The following is a 26846-nucleotide window of genomic DNA, read 5'->3' on the forward strand; positions in this document are numbered from 1 at the left end:
GGCTGAAGGCAGTGAGGGGACCAGCATATTTTGGGTGATACCATGGGGCAGGGAAAACAATACAAGCCCATTGGAGAGGGCCTTGGAGAGGGATAGGTGGTGGGGGTCCCTAGGGCAGGGAGTGGTGGTAGGCACTGGTCTAGAAGTGAGGGAGATGTCTGAGAGCTGAGTCTCCTTGGCCACCTCTTTCTCTCTGGTCCTCTAAGGCTGTCTGAGCTCCTTAATTAGAAAGAGCTAGTCAAGGATGATTCTCAGTCTTCTGTGCCATCCCTAGTATACCCTAAAAAGCAGTTTGATGATGCTGTGAAGCCGTACGGATGCTTCTCATCTCTAGTTGTTTCAGAAGTTTCTAAATAAGCTCTTAAGAATTGTGACATCTTGCCAAGCTGTGTTTTCCCAGCCTGCCTGTGAAGAGAACGTGCTATACAGTGAAAATAGCACAGACTATGGGGTAGTGTTCAAAGTCAGCTTTCCTTCCCAGTTCTATGCCTTTGCTCAAGTTACTCCTCTCTGAGCTTTAATGTCCTTGGTTGTGAAACGGGAGTAGTAATACCTGTTTCTCAGAGTTACCAAAATCAAATGAGACGATGATAACAGAACGCTCAAAGTGAAACACACTGAATGTAGGGAGGATGTGTGTTTGTTCCAGACCTTACCTCTGAATTCTTCCTCCCAACCTCAGTATCTGCTTTTAGTAGAGTATGCTGTGTGGCCCTCACTCTAGCCAACCGCACTGATATATGAAAATTAGTAGTGCAATTATTTTGTAGTGTGTATTGAGCCATAAGAGAATCAGAAAGTGTTGAAATTTGTCACTTTCTTCAGAACTCCTAAATTTTACTATTCTCCAACTCTCATGAACTCTTGAAATATCTGCATCGAGGCAAGATGTTACATCAGGGCATCAGAAAAAAAGGTATCAAGAAGGGGACTTGGTGGGAATATTAGTTATCTAATTTGAGCACTGATTGATAGACTTTTGCTGGTCGGGAGGAATCTTCAGAAAACAAACCTTCCTTCCATTTAGGTCTACTTACCTGCCATGCTTTTTGAGTGTAATTGTTTAAGTATTTCTTCTATATGTTATACACTACATGAGATGGTATTACTTTGGCTTCAACCGTATAATAAGATTGAAGAAAACGCATGAGGTGAAGGATATAATTTACTTCTGTTTTTATCTATCTCATTGTTCTTTCTCTTTCTAAAGTTCCCAGTTTTCTTTTGTTTTCATTTTCTTTGTGTTCAGAGTTTTTCTTAAGCCATTCTTTAAAGGTAAATCTGCTAGCAACAAATTCTTTAGTTTTCCTTTAGCTGAGAATGTTCTTATTTTCCCTTCATTCATGAAGATTAATTCTGCCAGATACAGAATTTGAGATCCTCAGTTCTTTTCTTTTTGCACTTGAAAAATCATTCCACTTCTCTCTGGCCTCTGCTGTTTCAGCATAGAAATTTTCTGTCATCATGTTGGTGTTCATTTATAGGTAACATGCTGCTTTTCTACGGATGTTTTGAAGGTTTCCTTTCTCTAGTTTTCACAAGTTCTTGGTGTGGATTTCTTAGGCTTATTCTGTTTTAGGGTTTGCTTAGCTTCTTGAATCTGTAGGCTTACGTCATTCACTAATTTTTAGAAGTTTTCAGTCCTTGTTTCTTTTAATATATATATATGTATATATTTTGGTCCAACACTCTACTTTCCTTCTGTGTTTCTGATGACATGGATATTTGGTCTTTTTTAAATTCTCCTACAGATCCCTGAAGCTCTGTTTTGTTTTGCCTGTGTTGTGTTGTTTCACTTGAGTAAATTTTATCAATCTATTTTCAGGCTGACTGGTTCTTTTCTTTGTCATTTCCACAGTGCTATTTTATCTATCCCATGAGATTTTTACTTAGGTTATGGCATTTTTTTATTCTCAAATTTCAGCCTGGTTCTTTATTATGACTTAAATTTCTTTGTTAACCCTCTTGTTTTCATTTGTTTCAGGAGATTTTGTAATTGTTGAGACATTTTTTATGATTCAAAATTTTAAAATTCTTACCAGAGAATTCCATCATCTGATTCATTTCAGTATTGGCATCAGTTGATTATCTGTTTTTTTTTCCTTATGTTGTATTCATCCTGGTTCTTGACATGAGTAGTGATTTTTAATTACATCCTAGATGCTTTGGATTTTATATTAGAAGACTCTTGATCTTCTTTAAGTCTCTGTTTTTGTAGACAGTCACCTTGTTTAGGTTTAGTGTATAGTACAGTGTTCTGGCATACTTTTGTGGACTTGAGTTGCAATGGAAATTTATTTTCTGAGCCCTGGCAATGTTCTGGACTGCCCTGTTCTTCTGACATTGCTGGGGTTCCTGCTCAAAGCCTGCTAGTGTTGTCTGTGAGGGAAGAAAGTACTTCCTATGGCCATCTACTATTAATAGGTGACCTTTCTTAGGAAAACAGAAGGTGAGTGGAGGGCAGGGAGAGACAGGGCTTCACTGTGGCCACTGCTGCACAGCGATCAGACCACCTGCCTGCCTGGGTTGTGGAGAAGGGCCTAGGATGGCCAGGCTTTCATCGCTTTGCAGCTGCCCATGAGCAACTCAGTTGTGAAGCTGCTTGAAGCTCCCAGTTAGGTCTTTGTTGAGCTTCCCATCTCCTGGTCCCTTGGCCAGAGAGAACAGACTTTCATAAACTTTCTGTTGGAGTTTCCAAGTTTCAGGCCTCTCCAGCACCCAGCCTTGGAAATGTGGGATATAAAATAAAACTCAAGAACTCATCAGATTGTGGTCCCTCGAGTACTGAGGTCACCAGTCAATACACCTTTCCAGTTTTCAGAGCCCTTCCGTTGTTTGTTGAATACATTTTAGGGTGTTCAGTTGTATTTAGGGGAGATGAGCAAGAACAAGTGAATCTATGCCAAAACTTGTTCCAAGATTGGAACCCCTCACCTTTGAAACTGGTGATGTGACTGTAGTTCTTCTAATGTGGGTTTTTCCCCCCTAGGATTTTGGCGAGTATCAGGAAAGCTACTACTCCGTACAGACCACTGAAGGAGAGCAAATATCCCAGCTGATTGCAGGCTACATAGACATCATCCTCAAAAAGGTATTTAATACTGTGCAGATTAGACAGCACTTCTTTTTTAAAAAGTCTCAGTTTGGATGATATAGTTACCTGGAAAATAAAAAAACTCATGTAAAGTACTTGATGCACTAATGGAATCTTTAACATTAAGAGTGCTTGAGTGTGCAGTCTTTGACCGCAAATCCACTTCTAGTTTTGCTGCAGCTCACATTTGTGTCATTGACTGCCAGGTAGTGAGCAATAGTGTATCATTTAGCTAATGAATGAGCCTAGCTCACCCCTCAGCATCTTCCTCTCTAGGCAATTGTTACATTTTCCTCATAGAAACTGGGTTGAGGGCCTAAAGATTTTCTTTCATTTTTTTTCTTTCTCTCTCATCCAGTTTTAACGAGGAGGAAGGTGTTATATGCCATAGTGGTACACAGAATAACCTTTCCTAAGGTTTCAAGATACCACCCACTGAAATAGCCAAGTTCTAGTAGAGTATTACTATGTCTTAATTTTGGCCACCTCATGCGAAGAGTTGACTCATTGGAAAAGACCCTGATGCTGGGAGGGATTGGGGGCAGGAGGAGAAGGGGATGACAGAGGATGAGATGGTTGGATGGCATCACCAACTCGATGGGCATGAGTTTGAGTAAACTCTGGGAGTTGGTGATGGACAGGGAGGCCTGGCATGCTGCGATTCATGGGGTCACAAAGAGTCAGACACAACTGAGTGACTGAACTGAACTGAACTGAATTTTAACTATATGAAATTGTCTGTGCAATAATATATTACAGAAGGCATTATATATATGTGTGTGTTTATATATATATATATATATAATAATATGTTTCTTTTTCATTATAGCTATTGATTTTATTCACCTATCATTTATTAAATATCCCATACAAGGAATTTGGGATAACCTTAACGTACCTGCTTATGTGGCTCATTTTAAAAGGCCTCCTTAAAAGGATCTTGTGTCAAGACCTGCTAACTTTCATGTCTGTCTTGTTTTACCTCAGAAACAAAGTAAAGATAGATTTGGACTGGAGGGCGATGAGGAGTCAACTATGTTAGAAGAGTCCGTTTCCCCTAAAAAGTAAGTGTATTTAAGATCAGGGATAACTGCCTTCTCCCAGCATGGGCAGGTTTCCTCAGGCCAACTCTGGGCCTGTTGCCCTGAAGTCCTTCACGTGGAGGAGGTGATAATGGATGAGATAGATGAGTCTTGCTTCTCAAAGTGTGGTCCCCAGACCATTATCATCACTGTTGGGGTGAGGGCGGCCGGGGATTTCAGGGAGACACGGAAGTCCATGTGGTACTTAATTCCATCTTTAGACATGGTAAGCCTTCATGTCCCGTTTTGAATTTCTGATTTAAATATCATAAACTGCATCATTATCATCAAAGCCTGGAGAGTGAGTTCAATTCTGTATCTTTTGGGCTAGGGACCTACCCAGTAGGGGAATTTTTGTTTATGAGACACTTGTTACTGCCGTGCTTGATACACGTGTCATGAGGTTGCAAAGGGAAGTGGTAAGAACATGGACTCTGGAGCCAGAGTTACTGGGTTTCAATCTGGGGTCTGTTTTTCAATGTGTGGCCTTGGGGGCATTATAAGTTTTCTCTGTCTCCTTCATCTCATCTATAAAATGAGAATAATAATTGATAGTACTACCTTATAAGTTGATTTTGATGCTTGAGTTCTTAATAATTCCTGTAAACCTAATAAAGCACATTAAGCAATCTCTGGGACATAATACATGTTTGCTATTTTTATCATTATTTTAAATTTAGAACAGTCTCAATTTAGCCCCACCCATTTTGTAAATGAGGAAACTGAGATTTATTAAAATTTAGGAATAGGCAAGACTTGTTGAGAAACCTGTTCACCCACTCCCTTGATGCTCATAGAGCATTGTAGTGACAGTTTTTCATGTCTGTACTGTGTGACCACCTTGCTGTCTCACTTGATCCCAGCAACATCCCCCATGGAAGAGGTAGGCTAGATCTTGTCATCCTCAGACCGTGGATGAGGAATCTGAAGCTGCTGGAGGTTAGTTGAGATGCACAGCTGGGGCTGAGCAGGACTCGGATTCAGGTCTGTGACATCTCCTCTAGGGCGCTGTCCTAGGGCAGCATCTTGAACTCGTCCAGTTGTAGTCACTGTTTCTCTACCTTGGCCACTGTGTACCACTTTCTCACAGTTTGCATCATAATCCCCTTGGAAGTGCTTCTCTATTTGTCCCCTATTAGTATACAACTTGGAGCCAAATTTGATGTACTGCATTTCAAGTACTCTTTGGTACCCCTGGCAAAAGACTTGAATTTCTTGGAGTTATTAATGACCATCAGATGAATGTTAGTAAGCTAGTGCTTCCTAATAGGGTGAGCTGTGCACTTCACAGGATCCCACTGCACTTGAACTTCTCCTAGGAGAAGCTCAGTAAGTGTCTGTGCCCTGAGTGCTGGGACCCTCCCCTGCCTGGCGCCATTGCAGCCCCTTCCCACTGCAGAGAGCATCACAGTCCGCGGAGATCATCATCACGAGATCTTTCACTTCTTCCTGTATTAGACATTGGCTGAGATCTTGGAATGCAGCTGAGCTCTAAGAGGAGCCTTAGATGCATCCTCTCTAATGCCAATTCCTCTGCAGATGTTAATGTCACTCCATGGATACCTATCGATTGGTACCCTAGCTTGACTCACAACCTTTGCCCTGGGCAACAAGAAGTGAACTGTGATGGTTCCAGAATCCTGGGGCAGAGGCTCCTGTGCCTTAATACAGCTAGTCACCAACCCTGCCCCACCCCCTCCCCACCCCCACACACAGACTCTCCCACATTCCCTGTGGGTTTGTCCTCTGGGTTATCAGATTCTTACCCTCTTGTGCTCAAAGTCCTTTGCACTCACCTCTCATTGCAAGAAAATATCAAGAGGTAAAAACTTGAAAATGTTGTTTACTAGATGCCCTGGGAGTCTTCCCAGACTTACGTTGAAATCATCTGGAAGAGGTATCAAAGTCAGCCAGTCATCAAGGCTCCACAGGTGTTGAAACATCCTCTGTGGTCAGTGGCTTTCCACCTGGGGAAGGAGAGCTAAGCTGAGGGAAATGTGAAGTTCATTTCCACATTTCTTCCTTCAAACTAAGGATTACTGATCTCTGTCCCTAGGGCTTAGAATAGAACCTGGCCTGCAGTAGATTTGTGTTGAATGAACACTATTTCAGGTAGAATTTACCAAGTACTACATCACTGTATCCAGAACATTCGCGTAGGCCTAGAACATCATTGTTTTCTGTGTCCTTCTGAACAGCTAATAGCGTAATGCCAGGAATTAATTACAGTAATGATGATATAAAAAGATACTTTCATCTCAGAGTTTTGCTGAGCATTTTAGTGCTGTTACCTCACTCATGACTCTGTCTGTATTTGCCTCTTTTAAATTGGTTGTCGTAGCACGAAGCACGAGGACTGCTGACCCCTGTGGTATCAGGTGACGTGACGCTCCCCGTGAGCGGCCAGCCCGCAGTGACCACAGCGTCTGTCCCCACAGGTCCACCATCTTGCAGCAGCAGTTCAATCGCACCGGGAAGGTGGAGCATGGTTCGGTGGCACTGCCCGCTGTGATGCGCTCCGGCTCCAGCGGGCCTGAGACCTTCAATGTTGGCAGCATGCCCTCCCCGCAGCAGCAGGTCATGGTTGGGCAGATGCACCGCGGCCACATGCCCCCGCTGGTGAGGCTCCTGGGGGCCTTGCCCTGCCCGTCACCAGGCTGCCCCTGGCCCAGGGAGCAATACCAGCCTGGTGATGGGTTGTGTGTGTTATCCCCACTCTTGCTACTTCCTGTCTGCACCCTGGATCTTCAGCTGGGCAGTCCCAAATGCCCAATCCCCAGTGTAAGTTTTCTTTTAAATGGGTGGCTCTGGCAGTGCTCTGTCTAGGACTACAGGTGTCCTCAAGGGCTGGACAAGAGCCAGCGGCCTCTCCATGTGGTTTGTGAGTGAGGCCTAGGACCCTGCTCCCCCACTTGCCCATTATCCCAGTACCCCTCAGAGAGGCTCAGAAGTAGACCAAGTCTGTTCCACTCCACACATCCCCTGAGCACATCATTGGTTTCTTGCACTGTGCTCGTCTGCCTGACTGGGGCCTCCCTGGAATCTTGTGCTTTGGGACAAGAACTTTTTGAAAGCAGAAGAGCCTGAAAGCCCAGAAGTGATTTGACTGAAGAAGTATGTTGGCTGTATTGTAGGTTTGGGTGAAATTTTTATTTACTTACCAAGAATTCAGATGTAACACCCACATGATTCCTGTGCAGGGGAACTTCTGTTCTGAATACTCAAGGGTTGGGTCCCCTGAGCTCCCAGCAGGGGACTCTTTCTGAGGCTTCTTGTCAGCTAATTATGCTCTCTACACTCTGCTGATTATAATCACTCTATTGCAAACACCCCTATTTAGTATTCTATTCATGTAGTACAATACCTATTTCCAGCCCCAGTTGAAATAGGAGGTGGTTCAGGCAGTTTGTTGAGAGGTACTCTGGACTGCTGTGTCTTGATCCCAGGTCCAATTTCCTTGCTTACATAGAGGCTCTGTTGCCAGGTCAGGAGCATGGTGTGACCCCTGTGTTACCTACCTTTGCAGACCTCAGCCCAGCAGGCCCTCATGGGGACCATCAACACGAGTATGCACGCTGTCCAGCAGGCCCAGGACGACCTCAGTGAGCTCGACTCCCTGCCACCTCTTGGCCAGGATATGGTGAGGGTCGTTTAGCACTGTTTTTTTTGTTTGGTTTTTTTTTTTTTTTTTGAGAATATTTTCTTTTTTTAAATATTTATTTATTTGTCTATGCCAGTCTTAGTTGCAGCACATGGGATCTTTAGTTGTGGCCTGTGGGGTCTGTTTCCCTGACCAGGGATTGAACCCGGGTCCCCAGCCTTGGGAGCATGGAGTCTTAGCCACTAGACCACCACGGAAGTTCAGCATTTTTATTTGATGTCTCTGCCCTCACAGAAAATGGGATTCTGCACTCTGGCTGGTTTCAGTGAGGTGAATCTCTGTCTCCAGCTGGGTGAGGTGCCAATCCATAGTTTTCTTTTAGAGATGGAGTCCCTGTCTTTAAGCTGCACCCAAGGAAGAGGGTACTAGTGGTAAAGAACCCACCTGCAGTGCAGGAGACATAAAAGATACTGATTTGATCCCTGGGTTGGGAAGATCCCCGCTCCAGTACTCTTGCCTGGAGAATCCCATGGACGGAGGAGCCTGGAGGGCTACAGTCCATGGGGTCACCAAGAGTTGGACGTGACTGAAGCAACTTAGTGCTTAGCACATGAAAAAGAATCACGAAATGCTATGGGCTATTGGCAGTACCCCTTTAGGCTAAGAACTTAGACTCAAGTGGGGCCCAAATTCCAGCCCCACGGCTCAGTGACTGTGTCATTCTGGGCAGCTTACTCTCTCTAAGGTCCACTTTGTTATCCCTGAGAAGGGCTGTTGTGAAGGGTTGACAATACAATCACGTACAAAGTTCTTCCTTTGTGTGCGGTCTTCCCGTGTGGCTCAGCTGGTAAAGAGTCTGCCTGCAATGTGGGAGACCTGGATTGGATCCCTGGGTTGGAAAGATCCCCTGGAGAAGGGAGCAGCTACTCACTCTAATTTTCTGGCCTGGGGAATTCCATGCACTGTATAGCCCATGGGGTCACAAAAAGTCAGACACGGCTAAGCGACTTGCACTTTCACTTCACAAAGTTCTGAGCCCCATACCTAACACAGTGCAAGCCCAGTGACTATTAGCTGGATTTGTTGTTAATACCAGTGGTTCTCACACTCAGAGTCACCCAGAGGCTTGCTAAAACAGACTGCTGGGCCCCTCCCCCATTTTCTCTGACTCAGTTGGTCTGGGGTGGGGCCAGAGACTTTGCATTTCCAGCAAGTTCTCAGGTGCTACTGCCTGTCTGGGAATTGTGCTTTGTGAACTGCTGGGTTCCTACTACTGAACTTTTCAATGAGGCAGAGCAATTAACTGCCTTCCCGTAGCTGCCATTGCATGAAATCATTGAGTCCCTTGCTGTTTAAATTGTGATCCCCAGGCCAGCAGCATTGGCAGCACCTAGGATCTTGTGAGAGGTACAGAATCTTAGGCCCTACCCACCCTTCTGAATCAGAATCTACATTTTAGTTCCCAGCTGTTTTGTGTACACAGGGAAGTTTGCCAAGCACTGGCTAGCATTGTCATTCTCTGTCCTGCTTTGCACATTAGAATCACCTGAAGAGCTTAAAGGACAAAGCCTAGGGCCCAGGTCAGACCAAGCAGATCATTATTGCTGGAGGTGGGGCCTGGGTTTCCATGGTGTTTCATCTCTCTTTGTGATTCTCGTATGCAGCCAGGATTGGAAACCACGGCTGTAGTACTGCCTGGTGTCATAGGGGCAGAACCAAGACACAATTTGTAGCCTCTTCTAATCCAGCCAGGACAGCTGCCTCCAAGTTCTGTCAGCTCAGTGTGGTTTTCATTTGTGTACTTGTAAACCTGAAGGGTGCAGCATCCTCAGAGCTGTTTCTGTCAAGTCTCTGAAGTTATTAAGTATTTTGCTTTCGGGAACTTGAGATTAAAAATACATATGGCAGCCTCCCGTATCCAGCACAGTTGGGAGAGGGAGTTTTTAAATAGCTGGACTTAATATTCTTGCTTCACAAATTTTTGAAGAATTAATATACAAAGTATCTTAGTGCTAGACATACTCTGAACCAAGATTAATATTTGGGGAATATTTGGGGAGGGAGACCAGAACCGTCTATTACCATGGGATCACCATTGCCAGTGTAAGCGCTCATTTATTGGCTAAGACCAGAAATGGCCAAAAGCAGAATTTGCTAAGAGTCACATGAGCATAAAGTATAAGAACTAGAAAGGTTTCAAAAGACCACTGAGTTTCTATAGCAGAAGAAATTTAGGCACAGGAACTGGGTGAAGTTTGCTCAATGTCACATCACATATTATGGATCCAGAGCAGGGGTCTTGAAGACCACTCCTCAAAATCCTACCAAGAAAGGTGCACATCAGCATGATATTCATGTCATAAAAGACAGTTGCTATGCTGAGAGAACACTCTCAACTAAAACACCCTAATTCTCACTCCATTCTCTAAACAAATGAAGATGGGGTGGGGCCGGAGAATTTGCATTTCCAGCAAATCTGGAAATTTGCCTGCCAGATGCAGTAGACACAGGAGATACAGGTTCAATCCCTGAGTTGGAAAGATCCCATTGAGTAGGAAGTGGCAACCCACTCCAGTCTTCTTGCCTGGGAAATCCCATGGACAGTGGAGCCTGGAGGGCTATAGACCTTGGGGTCAGAAGGAGTCAGACAGGACTGAGCATGCACTTTGGTGCCTCTGTGCAGTATCATCATAAGATACTAACTGCCTCCATTTTTTTTAACTGAATTTATCTATGTAAAACCACAGAAAGTTTTTGTCTCCAAGATCTTAAAAGATAACCCGAGTAAGAAGCATTGAGAACTTTCATTCCATGTGGCATGAATGAATGAGCAAGAGACCTGTTAAGGACATTGTTAAAGATGACGTAAGGGCCTCATGGGTACTGGCCCAGTGAGAGGAGTGTGGTCAGAATGCTGGTCTCATTTTATGGCACGGCTTCTCTGGTTTCCTGGGTAACCCTGTGCAGCAATTGTGTCATGCAGTTCTCTGGTTTTGCAGGCGTCTAGGGTGTGGGTTCAGAATAAAGTGGATGAATCCAAACACGAAATCCACTCTCAAGTCGATGCCATCACAGCTGGAACCGCGTCAGTTGTTAACCTCACAGCCGGTGAGTCCCTGAGGGATTTGTGGTGTATTGTGGTTTTGTTCAAAAAAAAAAAGAGAAGTTCTTATTCTTTGATTGAAGCAACAGATTTTTCCTATTCTGAGAGAAGAGTCTATTTTTAGGCCCTCACAATGCTTCAGGCATTTTCTCCCCCTGACCCAGGAGAAATGCGGGGACCCTCTCTTGCCTTTGTGACTGTATCATGCACCCTCAGTGAAAAGCACTTACTCAGCTCATTGTCCTTCAAGCTGCTGGACATAATGCAAAGTTTATTGAGGCCAGTTTCTGCCTTCTGAGAGCTTACAGTCTCAACATGGTTTTGTATGACTAGCCGTCACAGGTGCCTTCCTCTGTCTTGTCTAGCCGTGGTCTTCTCTGGATTGCATGGCTCTCAGCCTTGCATTGTCATGTGAGAACCAGGGACGATCTTGGCATCACCAAGCAGTGTTGCAGTGTTTCAGGGACAGAGTTGACCTCTCCAAGATGCTGACCTTGGAGAGACTTTCCGAAAAGGACCGTGAGATGCTAGTTTTAAAGGTGCTCATGCTCAGAATCTCAAAGTATGAGAACTCGGAGTGAAAGGACCTCGTGAAGAGCAGCCTTGGAGATGGGGAGAAGATATGAGTCATCTGACTCTTGCAGGATGGCGCAAGGAGACAGGGTCTGCTGCCAGTGTCACCACCTGTCTCGTGTTACCCTGGGCTCTCCGCAGCCTTCACTGCCCTTCTTTGATGGTGTCAGTCCTTCTCTGTTCCAGGTGATCCTGCAGACACCGACTACACTGCTGTGGGATGCGCCATCACCACCATTTCTTCCAACCTGACGGAGATGTCCAAGGGTGTGAAGCTGCTGGCGGCCCTCATGGACGACGAGGTGGGCAGTGGGGAGGACTTGCTCAGAGCTGCGAGGACCCTCGCTGGGGCCGTGTCAGATTTGCTGAAAGCTGTGCAGCCAACTTCTGGAGAGGTGAGCTTTGCGGTGAGCAGTCACTCAAGGTTCTTTTTTTTTACTTTTTATTTTATGTTGCGGTATAGACGTTAAACAATGTTGTGGTAGTTTCCAGTGGACTGTGAGGGGACTCAGCCATCTATATACATGGATCCATTCTCCCCAAAGTCACTCAAGTTCTGATGAGGTAGATGCAGCCTTTGGGACCCGTGGGACTCTTGCTTCCCTAGCTGCTCCTTCCATCCCAGTGGCTCAGGGTTTGGGGTTGCTGAACTGGGTGCAGAAGCTATGGTGCAACCTTTGATACTGGCTAAGCATTACTCTGCTAACAAAGGTCCACATAGTTAAGACTGTGGTCTTCCTAGTGGTCACATGCGGTTGTGAAAGCTGGACTATAAAGAAGCCAGAGCACCGAAGAATTGATGCCTTCCAACTGTGTTGCTGGAGAAGATTCCTGAAGATCTCCTGGAGAGCAAGGAGATCAAGCCAATCAATTTTAAGGGAGATCAACCCTGAATACTCATTGGAAGGACTGATGCTGAAGCAAAAGCTCCAGTATTTTGGTCATCTGATGTGAACAGCCAACTCATTGGAAAAGTGGTCCCTGATGCTGGGAAAGATTGAGGGCAGAAGGAGAAGAAGGTGTCAAAGGATGAGATGGCTGGATGGCATCACCGATGCAATGGACATGAATTTGGGCAAACTCTGGGAGATGGTGAGGGACAGGCAAGCCTGGCATGCTGCAGTCCATGGGGTCACAAAGAGTTGGACGTGACTGAGTGACTGAACAACAACAAGCTCTTAGAAGGAAGCCTTCCTTCCCCTACCCAAGACTACTTGATTAGATGTAACCTCAGACTAACACACACGTGACAAATACACGTATAAAGGGAATACAAGTCTGTACCCTAATTTCCTACCAATTGAATGAGGCTTGTTAATTGATCATTTCAGGTCTACTCATTGCTGGTTTTGAGCCATCAGCCAGTTCCTTGCACGGATTCTACAAGGATGTGTATGTCTCCTGTCTGGCAGACAGTTCCAGAGTTTAACTGGGTGCAGGAGGAGGCCATCCTATGGGATTCCTCTTCCCGTCCTGCCGTGTCTGATGGTGCTGGGGAGGCAGCGCCTTCTCTTTCCCACTAAGATGTGCTCTGTGTTTGTAGCCTCGACAGACAGTTTTGACTGCCGCTGGAAGCATCGGACAAGCCAGCGGGGATCTTCTGCGGCAGATCGGAGAGAATGAGACTGATGAGCGATTCCAGGTGAGATATTTGCAGTGCATAATCTTGGAACCTAAGTGATGGTAGGGAGAAGGTAATGAAAAACTGAGTCTTCCTTGAACTGACAAGAGAAAGGTGAAGGTGGATTATCTTAGAGTGTGATCTTTTATGTGTTAACAAAAAAAAATTTTAATTGAAAAACTCAATTCACTTACACCATATATCACCACATTGAAACATCTGCGTAGCTGTTCTTACTAGTCAGCATGCTGCTGACTTTAACTCAGACATGGAGGGAATAATATCACAACCATCCTTATATCACCCACCCAACTCTACAGTTATCCACTCATGGCCAGTGTTGTTTTATCTATTTGGGGCAGTTTTGAATTGCGTCATCCTTGAGTCTGCATGTAAGAGTGAAAACACATGCACTTCCATACACTCTGCTCCCACATAGCACAAGCATTCCTTTGTGTTGAGAGCTTTGAATATGTCTGTGTCATACTCAAAACCACAAGTGTGGCAGAGAAGTCCTTTTTGTCACTCCCCTCCCCTTTTTTTTCCCAATTCCAAAGACGTATCCTCTGGGGACCAGCTGTTGCCACTGTCTGCAGCTGGCTGGATGCACTGCCAGCTCAGACAAGGTCTCAACTTGTCTGCCTGTATTCCCGGCCCCCGCAAATGGGGTGGGGAGGCCTCCTGCTGGGGATCTTCAGGCCAGACGAACTCTTCTTCTCACATACTTATGGAGGCCTTTCATTCCTCTTCCTCCTCCTCCTAAGTCTTAATTTTACAAGTAACATACAAATACATTCTCATTAAACTGCTGCAGTTCAAACCCAGGTTTTCAGGAAGGTACCCTTTTCTAAATCCTATGTCAGGTTCAGTGTTTGGATTTTCTGTAGAATTCAGAATAAAATCACTCGGCTTTCTATTAGCATTCAAGTTGCCTCAAGGGGGGCAATTTTGCTTGCTATTTTGTCTACAACTACGGATTTCATCACCTCAAGATGTGTCAGTTACTCTAAGATATGATCATATATGTTGTGGTACATTAAACATGCCCGTTCTCCTCTACTTTCCACATTCCTGGGGTGCTGGGAACATAGGACTCGTTCAGATCCTGCATTAAGGCATGAACATTCAGTGCATGAATGTTCATGTGATCAGGGAGGCTGAGACACAGAATGGGTGGTAGGGGTATTCCTGGAAGCCATTTCTGTGCTAGCGTGGCCAGTAATAACTGTAAACAGAACTAACTGTAGACCACATAAATACAACCTGCTAAAGCCAAGCTAATTATGTCCTCATCCTTACTTCCCCTTGTCTAGATCCCTAAACACATGTGTTGTCCTGTGAATTTTGTATTAGAGCAAGTAGTTCTTTGTATGTAGGTACCTACTTAGAAATTGCTTAATTACGAGATTCATCCGTTGGTTTACTCGGCTTAATTATCTTGAAGCAGTCAACTTATTTTCTAATGTCTGGGAAAAGTTGAGAGGGAAGTCACAGCTCTTCCTTAAAGCATCTCATATATCCTTGTGGGTTTTTTGGGGTTTTTTAAAAAATAGATTTTTCCCCTTTTATTCTTTGACAAACTGTTTCCATCACATGTAAATATAAACTCCACCTCCAAATGTCTGCTTCTGTTCAGATGGGCTAGAGAAGCAGGTTCAAGTTCAGGATAGTGTCCCATGGTGGTTTTCTTAACAGGAAAGACCTGGCTTGAATGTTTCCTATTTCTGTAAGGTCTCTAGGTAAACACCAGTGCAGTAAGGTGATCCTACAGCCTCCTCCAGTTGTGGGTAACCCCTGGCTTACTGACATTGGATTTCTTGCTCTCTTGGTTTTCCAGTTCTTGAGATCCTATCTTGGAGCTTTTTCATGAGTTTTCAATGTACTGCATGTTCCCAGAGTTAACAAAGGTTTATTCTACATGAGCTGCATAATAGTGGTCTTGTTGAAAAGTTTGACAAGGGCCTTGTCAGCAACTATAGCCATAGGATCATGTTCTTTTTCTAACTGTATTTTTTGTGTGGGGCGGCACAAAATTAGTAGGAGAATCAGGATTTCTTTAAATTAGTCTAACAAAGCCTTTTAGAATAATCAAGAGTTGCATGACCAAATCTTGGTCCCTGGGTGAGAAGATGGATTCCTTTCGAGGGAAGGAATACTTTGACGCATTTTGGAAGACTGCTTTTAAAAATCTTGATAATAATTTGTGACTTTCAAATTTTGCTTTCACTAAGCATTGAGATAGAGGGCCAAGAACCGTAACTTAACTTTGCAGGCTGTGTTGGGATCAATTTCTAGAAGTTATATGGCAGATGAGTGCCAGTCAGATCCCAAAGGCCTCTTCACCTCTCAGCACCACTGGCTATGGCTTTTCCTTGGACATTGAGTAAATACCAGAGACCTAAAAAAGACTGGACCAAACTGCCATTTTCAGACTGCTTTGTTATTGTCCATTTTAAAAATCTCCTTACATGGTGGATTCATGGGTTTCTGATTTGCCTGGATAACATATATAGTTTTGGGCTTTCCAAATGACTCAGTGGTAAAGAACCCTCCTGCCAATGCGGGAGACATGGGTTCAAACCCTGGGTCAGGAAGATCCCTTGGAGAAGGAAATGGCAATGCGCTCCAGTATTCTTGCCTGGGAAATCCCATGGACAGAGGAGCCTGGCAAGCTACAATTCATAGGGTCATGAAAGAGTGGCAGCAACAACAAACATATAGTCTTTGCTCTGTATAAAATTGTACAGGCAGAACATTCTTTCCAGTATATCTTCTCATAAAATATCTTGTAAAGACTCTGTGGGTGCCCTTTGCATTCAGAATCAAAAGTGTTTTTCATTATCTGATGAATTAATAAAGACTTCTGGCCACATTTCCTCTGGGAGAAAGCCTCGATATGTTGGTTCAAAATAAAATTGGCCTATATGTTTGGGAAGGCATTTCCAAACCAAATAAATGACCTTCAATATTAAAAGCCAAGAAGTGCATTAAATGTAGCAGTGGTGATTCTTTAGGTCACAGAATGGTGGCAGACCTGATGGGGTGAGTCAAGGGATTCTCCAGCCCGCAGGCAGAAAGCCTTTATGTTGACCTGCAACATAAACTAATCTTTAAAGGCTCAGAGTGCTTTGCATCATTGGTGAGGTCTTCTTGAGGCTGGTTTATTTATGTAGGCTCACTTTCCATTTTCATAATAATTAATCTCCATCTAGAAGGCTACAGGACACTGAGAATAACTTAGGTTCAGAGAATTCATGAGCTCTTGGGCTGGAGGTGCTGTCCAAGCATGTTCAACGTTGCCCTCTGGAGGCCAAGATGTGGCTGAGTTTCTGATGACAGCTTGGATCCTTGTGCAAAGTAGAAATCCGAAAGATAAATTTTCAAGTCACAGTGGAGCATGATGACATGGCAGGCCATGAATCTCATCCTTCCTACCACTCATAGTATATATTTTCAGCTGGATCTACCACATACTCAGGAGGTGTTGTCAAGATTCTAAGTGTTGTTTAAATGCACAAATGTGAATCAATGGTTAAAATAAAAGCCCTTCCTTCAAATTAACCTATTTTAGATTGAAACCTATGCTACTTATAGTACAGGAGACTGTAGTATTAGGATTAAGTCTCCTTCCTTAATTAACTCTCAGACTAACTTGACATTTCAGTAAAATAAGTGGAAAAAGTGTTATTCTAAAGTACTGAAGCAAAAAGGTCAAATGGAATTTTAATAAAATATTTAAGTGGGCACCAAGCTTTATTTTCCAGCTTTGATGGATGATTAGGAAAATATAAATAACTATTTTCTGTTTCCCTTTTCTTAGGATGTTTTAATGAGTTTGGCTAAAGCTGTTGCCAATGCTGCTGCCATGTTGGTACTAAAGGCAAAGAATGTTGCCCAAGTGGCTGAGGACACAGTCCTCCAGAACAGGGTGATCGCCGCTGCCACCCAATGCGCCCTCTCTACCTCCCAGCTTGTGGCTTGTGCCAAGGTAAGCTGGTGGGCACCCCAGCCCTTTCTTCAGAGTGTCACAAGCTCTTATCCGCCTCCAGTCATTGAGAGGAAGCAGGGACAGAGCTTGTTAAAACTGTCTAAGATTCAGAGCTTGCTTCAGGTGTCTTTTAGGTGAAATGGTAGTATTTTAGCGTAAGCTGTCCAATTCCACTTTAATAATTTTTTCCTTGCTCAAGTCCTCAAGAAATGGTACTTTTCTGTGTCTGATTGCCATTTCTACATGTAAATTGCTGTGTCTCCCCTTCGGACTTCTCAGTATGTCTTATTTACCCCCGTGCACAAAGAGCTCTTGGATTGTGCCATTATAGCATTATACATGGGTTCAGTAATAATCTGCAGAGTTAGTGGGAGCCCTTTATGCACTGCACAGTATCAGAATGAGGGATAATGATGTAGTTCATGGTTGTCATTAGAATAATCACACTCTGTATAATGCAGTTCCTCATGAAGCACCATCACCCCTGGTTTACTGAAATGGAAACTGAGGCCCTTAGATGTTACTGAGTAGATTACAGCCACAGATATCGTAAGTGCCTAGACTAGGCTTGCAACTCAGGCTGGCCTAACTTCAGATACCCTTGCCACTCAACCACGTGTATCTTCGCTGAGATAATGCATCAGAAGGTGGTAGGTGTCAGTTTCTCCTCCTGATGATACAGCATACTGTACAGATCTGTAAGAGCTTCCCTCATGGCTCAGCAGTAAAGAATCCTCCTGCTAGTGCAGGAGACATGGATTCAATCCCTGGGTCGGGAAGATCCCCTGGAGAAGGGAATGGCAACCCACTCCAGTTTTCTTGCCTGGGAAATCCCACGGATGGACAGAGGAGCCTGGTGGGTTCCAGGCCACAGAATCACAAAGAGTCGGACACAACTGAGCAACTGAGCACACACACATGGATCTGTCATCCGGTTCACCCCGGCATTTCCCGTCCTAGGAGAGGGTTCGCAGCATCAGTCGGAGGTATCATTGATGGTCTCCCTCCTCCTGCTTTCCTTGTTCACCAGCCTAGTTTCACAGATGCTGATGCAACCCCCTCTACTCTCTCAACCATGAAGCAGACTTCCAGGAAATATATCCTCTGGGAAAAAATCATAATTCTTTTACATAGTCTTTATCTCAGCTTGGAAGACTCAGTTCAGAGGCTCCCAAGAGGAGGAGGTATGAATGGTAAATATCAGAAATTTCTCTCTACAGAAGTAGTCAGTAGTATCAATGGTTATAGAGCAGTAATGGAGGTGAAAGTTAGTGGGCATCTAAAAATCACAAAGTGAAAAGGTTGAGCATGAGAAACCTCCAGTGATGGCTCAGTCTAATCCCTGGTCCTCTAAGTAAGGAACTGAGGCCCAGGACTTGGAAGGACATGGCGGAAATACTAGCGGGCACTGGAGACTAGACTTGTGATGCGGTGCCCAAGACCCACTCCCGTCTCGCTTCAGGTCGTGAGCCCCACCATCAGCTCCCCTGTGTGCCAGGAGCAGCTGATTGAAGCAGGGAAGCTTGTGGATCGCTCAGTAGAGAACTGCGTCCGCGCCTGCCAGGCGGCGACCGATGACGCTGAGCTGCTGAAGCAGGTCAGCGCGGCCGCCAGCGTGGTCAGCCAGGCCCTCCATGATCTCCTGCAGCACGTACGGCAGTTCGCCAGCCGAGGCGAGCCCATCGGTCGCTACGACCAGGCCACCGACACCATCATGTGTGTCACCGAGAGCATCTTCAGCTCCATGGGCGACGCTGGTGAGGGGCTGGGCTGTGGGCTGAGGGTGGGCCAGGCGGTTTGGGGTTCCCCGATGGCGCTGACTGGGAGCAAGTCAGATGATGGTTGCCTGGACGCCTGGTAAAAGAGCAAATGCTAATCACTCTCAGTCAGAGCCTTCTTCTGAGGCTGGGAAAGATAGAAGGCTCCTAATCTGCCCATCCAAGCAACACCGACAGGAAGAGGCAAGAATGAGGCTTGGAAGTTTATTATACTCAGAGGTCCCAGTTAGGGCGTCTCTGCCTGTCACACAGGGTCACAAGGGAAGCATCAGGTTCTGACCAGATGGCAAGAGACAGGATTGAGGAGAGAGCTCAGGACATTGCCTTTATTGGGATTTCTGTAGAAAAAGCAAGACGGAGCAAGATGAACAACCTAGGTTTGACTCATCTAAATAATTTCAGCTGGCTCTTCCCTTATAGGTGTGATCCCAAGTTGCCTGGTCCATGGCTCTGGGATGATGAAGGCAGAGAAATATTGCCTCCTGGCCTGTTAGGGGCCAGATAGAGGATGGCTCTGGATTGGTTAGTTTGCCACCATACTCTTGGCTAGACCCTTTCCTGTCTCTATCTATTGGTTAGCTTTGTGAAGGGCAATTTCTTTCCTACCAGAAAAGTTTTCCTAAGATGTCAAACATCACTATACATACGTACATATATACAGACATACACACACACACACACACACACATATAAATAACTTTTTCAGCCTATTAGTTAAAAATTATGTCTCCCCAGACCCAGTCCATCACTATCCCATCTAAATCTCTGGAAATTTCCACTTACCAATTTCTGTTTTACCTGTTCAGAAATGTTCAGTCTTCCTACCTAGATATAGGTGTGCGTGTATATAACATCCTCTTTCTTTCCATATTAATGGAGTTCTATTACATATACTCTTTTGCAACATTTTTCACTGAATATATTAGAATGTTTCTGCCTGTTACCTATACACTATTCTTTCTAATGGGAGCATAGTATTCTATTCAAGAATACATCATAATTTACTTAACCAGTTGTTTTTTACTGGTGATTTCCAAATTTTTGTTTGTTTGACAAAATTAATATAGTAATCATTCTTATAAAAATATCTCTTTACTTTGGGGAGTATATATAGGATAAGTTCCCATCATTTGAATTTCTGGGCCAATAAGTATGTACATTTTTAATTTTAAACATGTCTGAAATTTCTCTCCAGAAAGGTTCCACAATTTGCAACCCCACCAGTAGTTTGAAAGATGTCTATTTTCCTACTTATTCATCAGCACAGAGCAATCGAGTTTTTTTTTTCTTTTTTAAAGAAAATTACCTTGTGCTTTTCTCCATCTTTCTTAAGTGATTTAAGAAGTGGCAGTACTCCACATATTTGGATTCTTTTGATTCTTTTACTTAAATAAACTTCATACTGTGGAATATTTTTTATATCTATAGAAAAGTTGCTGGAGTAATAGACTTTTCCTTTACTGTTCCCTGTTTCCTCTGTTTTTCACATCTCCCCTAGCCTACAGGATGTTGGTCAGGACTGGGAGATGAGCACTGGTATATTACAGTTCTTTAAACTACAGACATTATTCAGATTTCACCAGTTTTTCACTAATGTCCCTTCATTGTCCCAGGAGCTAATCCAGGGTACCTTGAATCGAGCACATTTTGATTTTCATGAAGTTTCCCATTCCCCCTTCATGCTGCCAGTGCTTCAAGATTCTCCACAAACAATCCAAAGGAGGATATTGCTCATATTTGAATCATTTTAGTTTTTAATGTTTATGATGGTACCTCTTCCACTTCCAAAAGGAAGTTGAAACAGATTTCAATAAAATCACAGTTCCTAATAACAAGATCAAAACCAATGCTGGGAAGGAAAGGGTGAGCAAAGAAATAATTGATAGGGAGACTGGGCCAAAGCAGATCTCAGCATCTGAGCATGAAACTGGGGTCTGTGCTTTCTATGAGTTAGAGCCAAGGGACACAAATAGAGTGGGTTATGTGATACCACTCATCTAATGTCAGGCAGGCTCAAAATTAAAAAATATTTTTTTTCAATGCACATTACTCAAAGAGCTTATCATAGGGGCTTTTGTGTAAGAGACTCTTGATGTGAGGAAAATAATATTTTTTATGTAAGTATTTACTAAGCATAAATGCACACAATAAATCCACATAATCTTGCTCCCTGCTTTCTCTTTATAAAAAGTTCCTCTTAGGTTACTTATGTCATCTTTATCCTGCACAGTTAGAGACTGAACTTGGATGCCTTTGGGGTAGACAGGCCTGGCAGCCACAGGGAATGTTTTTGGTTCTGGGTCTGACTTGGCTTCATTGCTTAGGAATGGAGCATGGAGGCTCATTTCTCTTTGTCCTTTTTGCCAGAGGAACAGAGACGAGACTGTATTGGCCCCTGAGGTTTCCCCTGAGCTTTAAGAGGCAGACACACAGACTGCATCCTCTGTCCCACCCTCTAGGTGAAATGGTGCGCCAGGCCCGGGTCCTGGCCCAGGCCACCTCAGACCTCGTCAATGCCATGAGGTCAGATGCGGAAGCTGAAATCGACATGGAGAATTCCAAGAAGCTCCTGGCAGCAGCTAAACTCTTGGCTGACTCCACAGCTCGCATGGTGGAGGCTGCAAAGGTAGTACATTGGATTTATTCACTTAAAAAGTGAACGTATTGAAAGTAAGAATCTGGAAGTTACCTTCAAGATAGAGAGTGGTTAACGGAGTGCGTGTTTTTGTTTGTTTAAAATCTATGTGGCTTTGTAATGTTTAACCTTCTTCAAGTGGGAAACAGGAAAGTCATGGAACACATGAATGAAACTCTTTAGGGCAATGGTATTGACTCAGCCATAGATAGCAGAGTCCCTGCTTAGCAAGTATTCTTTCCATTGAGTCATTGCCATTGACTTTATTGAATAAAGTTGAGATTTTCAACAGTAAATTCACTTTGACCTGTTTTCTTCCTGTAGCCTTAATGTCACTTTACCCTCCATTTGACTTCTCAGCTAAACGTCTTTCAAGATTTTGCATAAGTGACCAACTCGTGGCTACCAAAGGGGGTGTGGGGAAGAGAGAAATTAGGAATTTGAGATTAATATATGTATACTATTATATATAAGATAGATAAACAAGAACCAACTATATACCACAGGGAACTCTATACTCAATATTTTATAATAACCTATATGGGAAAAGAATCTGAAAAAGGCAAAATTCAGCAAATTACTTTATATATAATTTTATATATAATCACCTTATATAATTTTATACCTTATAAAATTCATGTAGATATATGAATAAGAAAATAGAAACCACCTTCAACTTCATATCCCCAAGGTAACATGTTGAATGTATCCCTATACATTTTCAAGTTCATGAAACATCCCCCACAGCTTAGCCTGTTTCCTTGGCTTCTAACAGAACAGGAGTGTATCTCAACCAAGTATGTGAAGTTCATTCACTCTCGATGTCTGTGACATGCAGTGATACCCAGTAGACCTTCCTCCTTGTCTAACTCATCATTATGTTACCTTAGGGGCTGAGAGTCCTTGGAGATATGTCCTGGGTAGGACTGAAGAGAATCCCAAGGAGGGGCAGAGTCTGAACTTCCTTCCTCTGCTCTGATCCCTCTTTCTGCCAAGAAGCTCTGCTTCTAACCATCCCTTTTAGCAAAAATATGCATTAGACCTTTGGATTGTAGTAAGTTTTTTTTTTTAAGGTTGTTACTAGTTTTGTTTCCTTCCCCACCCCCCCTTCTTTCTAAGTTTAAACAAAGCCATTTCAAGCAAACCCTCATGTTCACAAAAATTACTTGCTAGGCTGGGAAGAACTTTAAGGAAAAGTCTGTATGCGTGCTAAGTTGCTTCAGTCATGTTCAACTCTTTGCAACCCTAGGGACTGTAGCCTGCCAGGCGCCTCTGTCCATGGAGTGCTCCAGACAAGAATACTGGAGTGGGTTGCCATGCTCTCCTCCAGAGTGAAAAGTCTAGTCAGTCCTTTATTTTACAGATGAGAAAATTAGAACTAAGAGAAAGTTAAGCCTATTATCACATAACCAGGACTAAGCCAAGACCAAAATGCACATTTATTTCTATATGTGTAGTGGTCCCCAGACCCATTCATTGCATATACCAACTTACCAAAGTATTTGTTATTTTGGATTATTTATATCAGATGGGCAAGTTGAATGTTTTTCTAAGTTATTTTAATCTTTTAGTTATAAGTTGTCATGGCAATATTTTAATTGCTGAATTTTATTGAAAGATAAAGAATATATGGTGGTTAGACTTACAAAGAATATATTTAATGTGAAGAAAAAATATAGATAATCAGTAACTAAGATTGCAGGCCAAAATTAGTACCCCATGTCTAATATATGTTCATCATGAAAGACATTGCTAAGGAAGGATCCAGACACCCACGTCAGTATAAAGTACAGAAATCGTACTTTCCTGCTGCTTGAACACACAGTTAAGGCTGATGTGCCACTGGAGGCATTGATAAAAAAGACCCAGTGACCAGAAAAAATGACTCTCATTAAAGCAGAAGAATGCAAAAGGAGCCCTAACAATCCTTTCACATGTAAAGTGCAAGGATACAATTTTTTAGTTGCTAGAAACACAAAATCAAGACTACTAAAAGTGGTTTTAAATTTGAAAGAATAGGAGATTCCATCCAAGAAGATTGCCAAAACAACTCTTCTGTGGGTGTTAGATCTGTTCCACTCAGTGTGAATTCCTATGACTTCTTATAAATACTGTAGTTCAGAGAAGTCTATTTTTGCAAATTGGTAAACTTGGCTATGGGAAATGGAGACATTCAAAAAATTGATTTTTAGTAATTGGTGTGTTTCTTTCTGCCTTGCAAGTAATTATTATAGCCTGAAAATGTTTGTGGAAAGAAACTCGTTCATCTACATACATCCAGTGCTGGTCACAAAACATCCAGGCCCTGTGAGAAGAATCTCAATTGATACTTTTATTGCCAGTGGAGATGGAAGACTGGATAAGCTTTACGTTTTTGTTGATTTGGGGCTTCCCTGGTGGCTCAGATGGTAAAGAATCTGCCTGCAATGCAGGAGACCAGGGTTCAATCCCTACGCCAGGAAGATCCCCTGGAGAAGGGAATGGCTACCCACTCCAGTATTCTTGCCTGGAGAATTCCATTGACAGAGACGCCTAGCAGGCTACAGTCCGTGGGGTCACAAAGAGTTGGACATGACTGAATGACTAAGACTTATACACGCACTCATCATGCAGTAAAATTATCTTCTCCCTACATTATCTTTAGCCTTTCTCTTCTTCAAAAACCCTATTCATCTAAGTAAAATCCACATGCACTTCTACAGCAACATGATAAAAGAGCCATGGGCTTACGCACGGGAAGCATGGCCATTGGCAGTGCATGGAACCCTCCCCTTTCCACTCCAGGATAGCGGCATCAATTTCTCTTGTTACTTTAGTACAATTGGGTACCAATTCTACTTGAATACATTTGCCAACTCAGGCTCTCTGGAAATGTAATTTCTAGATATGGTCTTTTCTTGAACAACATTACCTCATAGAACTTTGAATAGCATTCCTCTCCCTCCTCCCCCCAACCTGGGCCCCTGTGTTATACTGTGATCTTAGCCCGTTCTCATTCGCCAGAGCAGCAGGACAGGAGAATCTTTCAGCAGGGATGTGTGTTTGTCGCTCTAATTAAAATACACTTCTTCCCGAGAGATGTGAGCAGGAGGGACTTAACATCTTTTAAACCGTGGGTTTCTGACCACAAGGTAATTGATGGATGACAAAGGCTATGATCTTAAGCGTTACCATTGGATTTCTCCTGTTTAGCTGTGCATTGTTGAAACATCCCATCCCCTGGTAGATAATTTTTTTAATGTGAGAGGAAACATCTTTGTCATAAAGATACTGCTCAGAGCATTCCAAGATATCTTGTACTCCTAGGAAAAAGTACAGTTGAAGGCATACATTCAGTGTCTTTGGAACATTTCCCCCTGGACCTCCTGGCATCTTTGCTTTCACCTTCGCAGGGGGCTGCAGCAAACCCTGAGAATGAGGACCAGCAGCAAAGGCTGAGAGAAGCTGCCGAAGGTCTCCGGGTGGCAACCAATGCTGCGGCCCAGAATGCTATTAAGAAAAAAATCGTCAACCGACTGGAGGTCAGTAAGGAGTAAAGAGCTTGGTTTGCTAGGTTTTAGATTTGCAGAGTGTCCATTGAAAGAACAATCAAATTCATAAGGCAATGCCCATCCAAAGGAAGCTAAATCAAGATGGATGATGCAGTTTAATGGATTAGGTGCCATGAGCAACTTGAACAGCTGGTTTAGGGCCACTGTACGTTTAGGTCCAGTGGTTTAGATCCATTGACACAGTTTGAAAAACTGCTTCAGGTCATGTTTGCACAAAGCCAAGATCTTTTCAAAGTTTAACATTCTTGAATAAAATTTAAATTTTCTTTCAGGAGGAACCAGGATTTTTGTTTTTTTGTTTTCCCCTGGCATTAAGGGATGTACATGTTCAGAAAAAAATGTAAAAGTGTAGTTAAAATGTAAATATTTTGTTGGAGGTAATGTTCTTTCAGGACTTCCAATAGAAAGTAATCAATTTTGAAGACTGGAGATGGGAATAAAGAGGTAGGAAAGGGAATAATAAATACTTGTGTAATTTTTCAGAATGCTTATTTATTCTTGGGGGAAAAAGTAGTAGGCATAAATTCTTTAGAAAATGTATCTCACAAATGTACACAGGAGACTCTTAGAATACAATTTGGGGGGATTTGAGGCCAGAACTTGCCTGTCTGGTGAGGAATCCCAACATGTGTAGTTTTCTGGGTTCCGGAAAACAACTGGCCTCCTTGTCCGTGGAAGGAGACTGGCGAGTCAACATGATTAAGTATGCCAGGCCCAGAAAGGCCTGGGCCTTTCTGAACCCCGGCACGTCAGGAGCACCAGTGTTTGTGCCTGGCATTTGACCCAGAGAGCAGCCCCCGCCTCATGTGAGAGAGAGGCCTTTTTCCTAAAACATTTAAGCTTGCTGCTGCCAGTTCCATGTGGCCTTGGGACTTGTCCCTTGTCTTTTGTAGAAAGACAAATGAACACCGGAACTTGGACACTCAAGCCAGCTTCTCTTTTTCATTTGTCCCAGGCAACATAAACCAAAGGAAGACATCAGGACTGCTAGGTTAGGTCGTCAGTGGTGCTGAAAGGGTGGAGTCTGTGCCTGGCGCTCACTTTCTTATAGCTGTCCGGTGCCCCCCCTTAGTGGAGAGAATGTATGTCAGTGTGTGTCTGTGTGTGTGTGTGTGTTTGCACACGAGAGCCCTGGCTCACCTCCTCTCTCTGTCCCGCCACCCCTCCCCCAGGTTGCAGCCAAGCAGGCTGCGGCTGCAGCCACACAGACCATCGCCGCCTCCCAGAACGCAGCCGTGTCCAACAAGAACCCTGCGGCCCAGCAGCAGCTGGTGCAGAGCTGCAAGGTGAGGCTCTGGCCACCGGAGAGCCAGGTCTGCTGAAGGACACCCTGATAGCATTAGAGCACGTGGTGCCTGGCTAATTCAGTTAAGACCGATCACCCAGGCCCCTAATCCAGTTTGTTCTGGCTCCCATGTTTCAGGTGTACACACACATACACACATCTGGCTTTTGTCTATTAAATGGATGGCCTGAACTTGGAAGGAAAGCACAATGTTTTTCCCAGCGTTGTCTTTCCTTTGTCTGGATTCTCTTCCTCCTTTTTGTGAGCACAAATCAAGGACGATCGATGACGAGGCCATTTTCGGGCTCTGAAGCTGTAATGAGGCATCGAATTTCTCGAGTGCCTTCCTCCCTTTGAACAGTGGCCTCTACCTTCAGTCTTGGATTTATTCATCCTACCCAGGCTCAGTGCTGCTGTGCTCTGGGGCTTACTCTGGTTACCTAATGGATCTTCCGAGACCAGGCCCTGATTCCATGCCAAAGCCACGGTGCCGCCGAGGGCGCGGCACACCTCTGCCGCCTTCTCTGAGGGCCCA

At 43.8% G+C, this 26846-nt stretch overlaps 1 protein-coding gene across 1 annotated transcript in view; it reads left to right on the forward strand.

The window, feature by feature from the left end:
- The window catches only part of TLN2 (talin 2), a 442622-nt gene that overhangs the window by 279805 nt on the left and 135971 nt on the right, over positions 1-26846 (forward strand). Inside the window, exons 13-24 of the mRNA XM_061157289.1 lie at positions 2990-3091; positions 4082-4158; positions 6615-6795; positions 7703-7816; positions 10777-10885; positions 11640-11860; positions 12997-13095; positions 16895-17062; positions 18525-18819; positions 21300-21466; positions 24868-24996; positions 26199-26312. Of these exons, the coding sequence (XP_061013272.1) occupies positions 2990-3091; positions 4082-4158; positions 6615-6795; positions 7703-7816; positions 10777-10885; positions 11640-11860; positions 12997-13095; positions 16895-17062; positions 18525-18819; positions 21300-21466; positions 24868-24996; positions 26199-26312 (1776 nt within the window). The remainder of the gene's footprint in view (positions 1-2989; positions 3092-4081; positions 4159-6614; positions 6796-7702; positions 7817-10776; positions 10886-11639; positions 11861-12996; positions 13096-16894; positions 17063-18524; positions 18820-21299; positions 21467-24867; positions 24997-26198; positions 26313-26846) is intronic.

This window comes from Dama dama, chromosome 12 (assembly GCF_033118175.1).
Source record: "Dama dama isolate Ldn47 chromosome 12, ASM3311817v1, whole genome shotgun sequence".
In the NCBI taxonomy this organism is placed as follows: domain Eukaryota; kingdom Metazoa; phylum Chordata; class Mammalia; order Artiodactyla; family Cervidae; genus Dama; species Dama dama.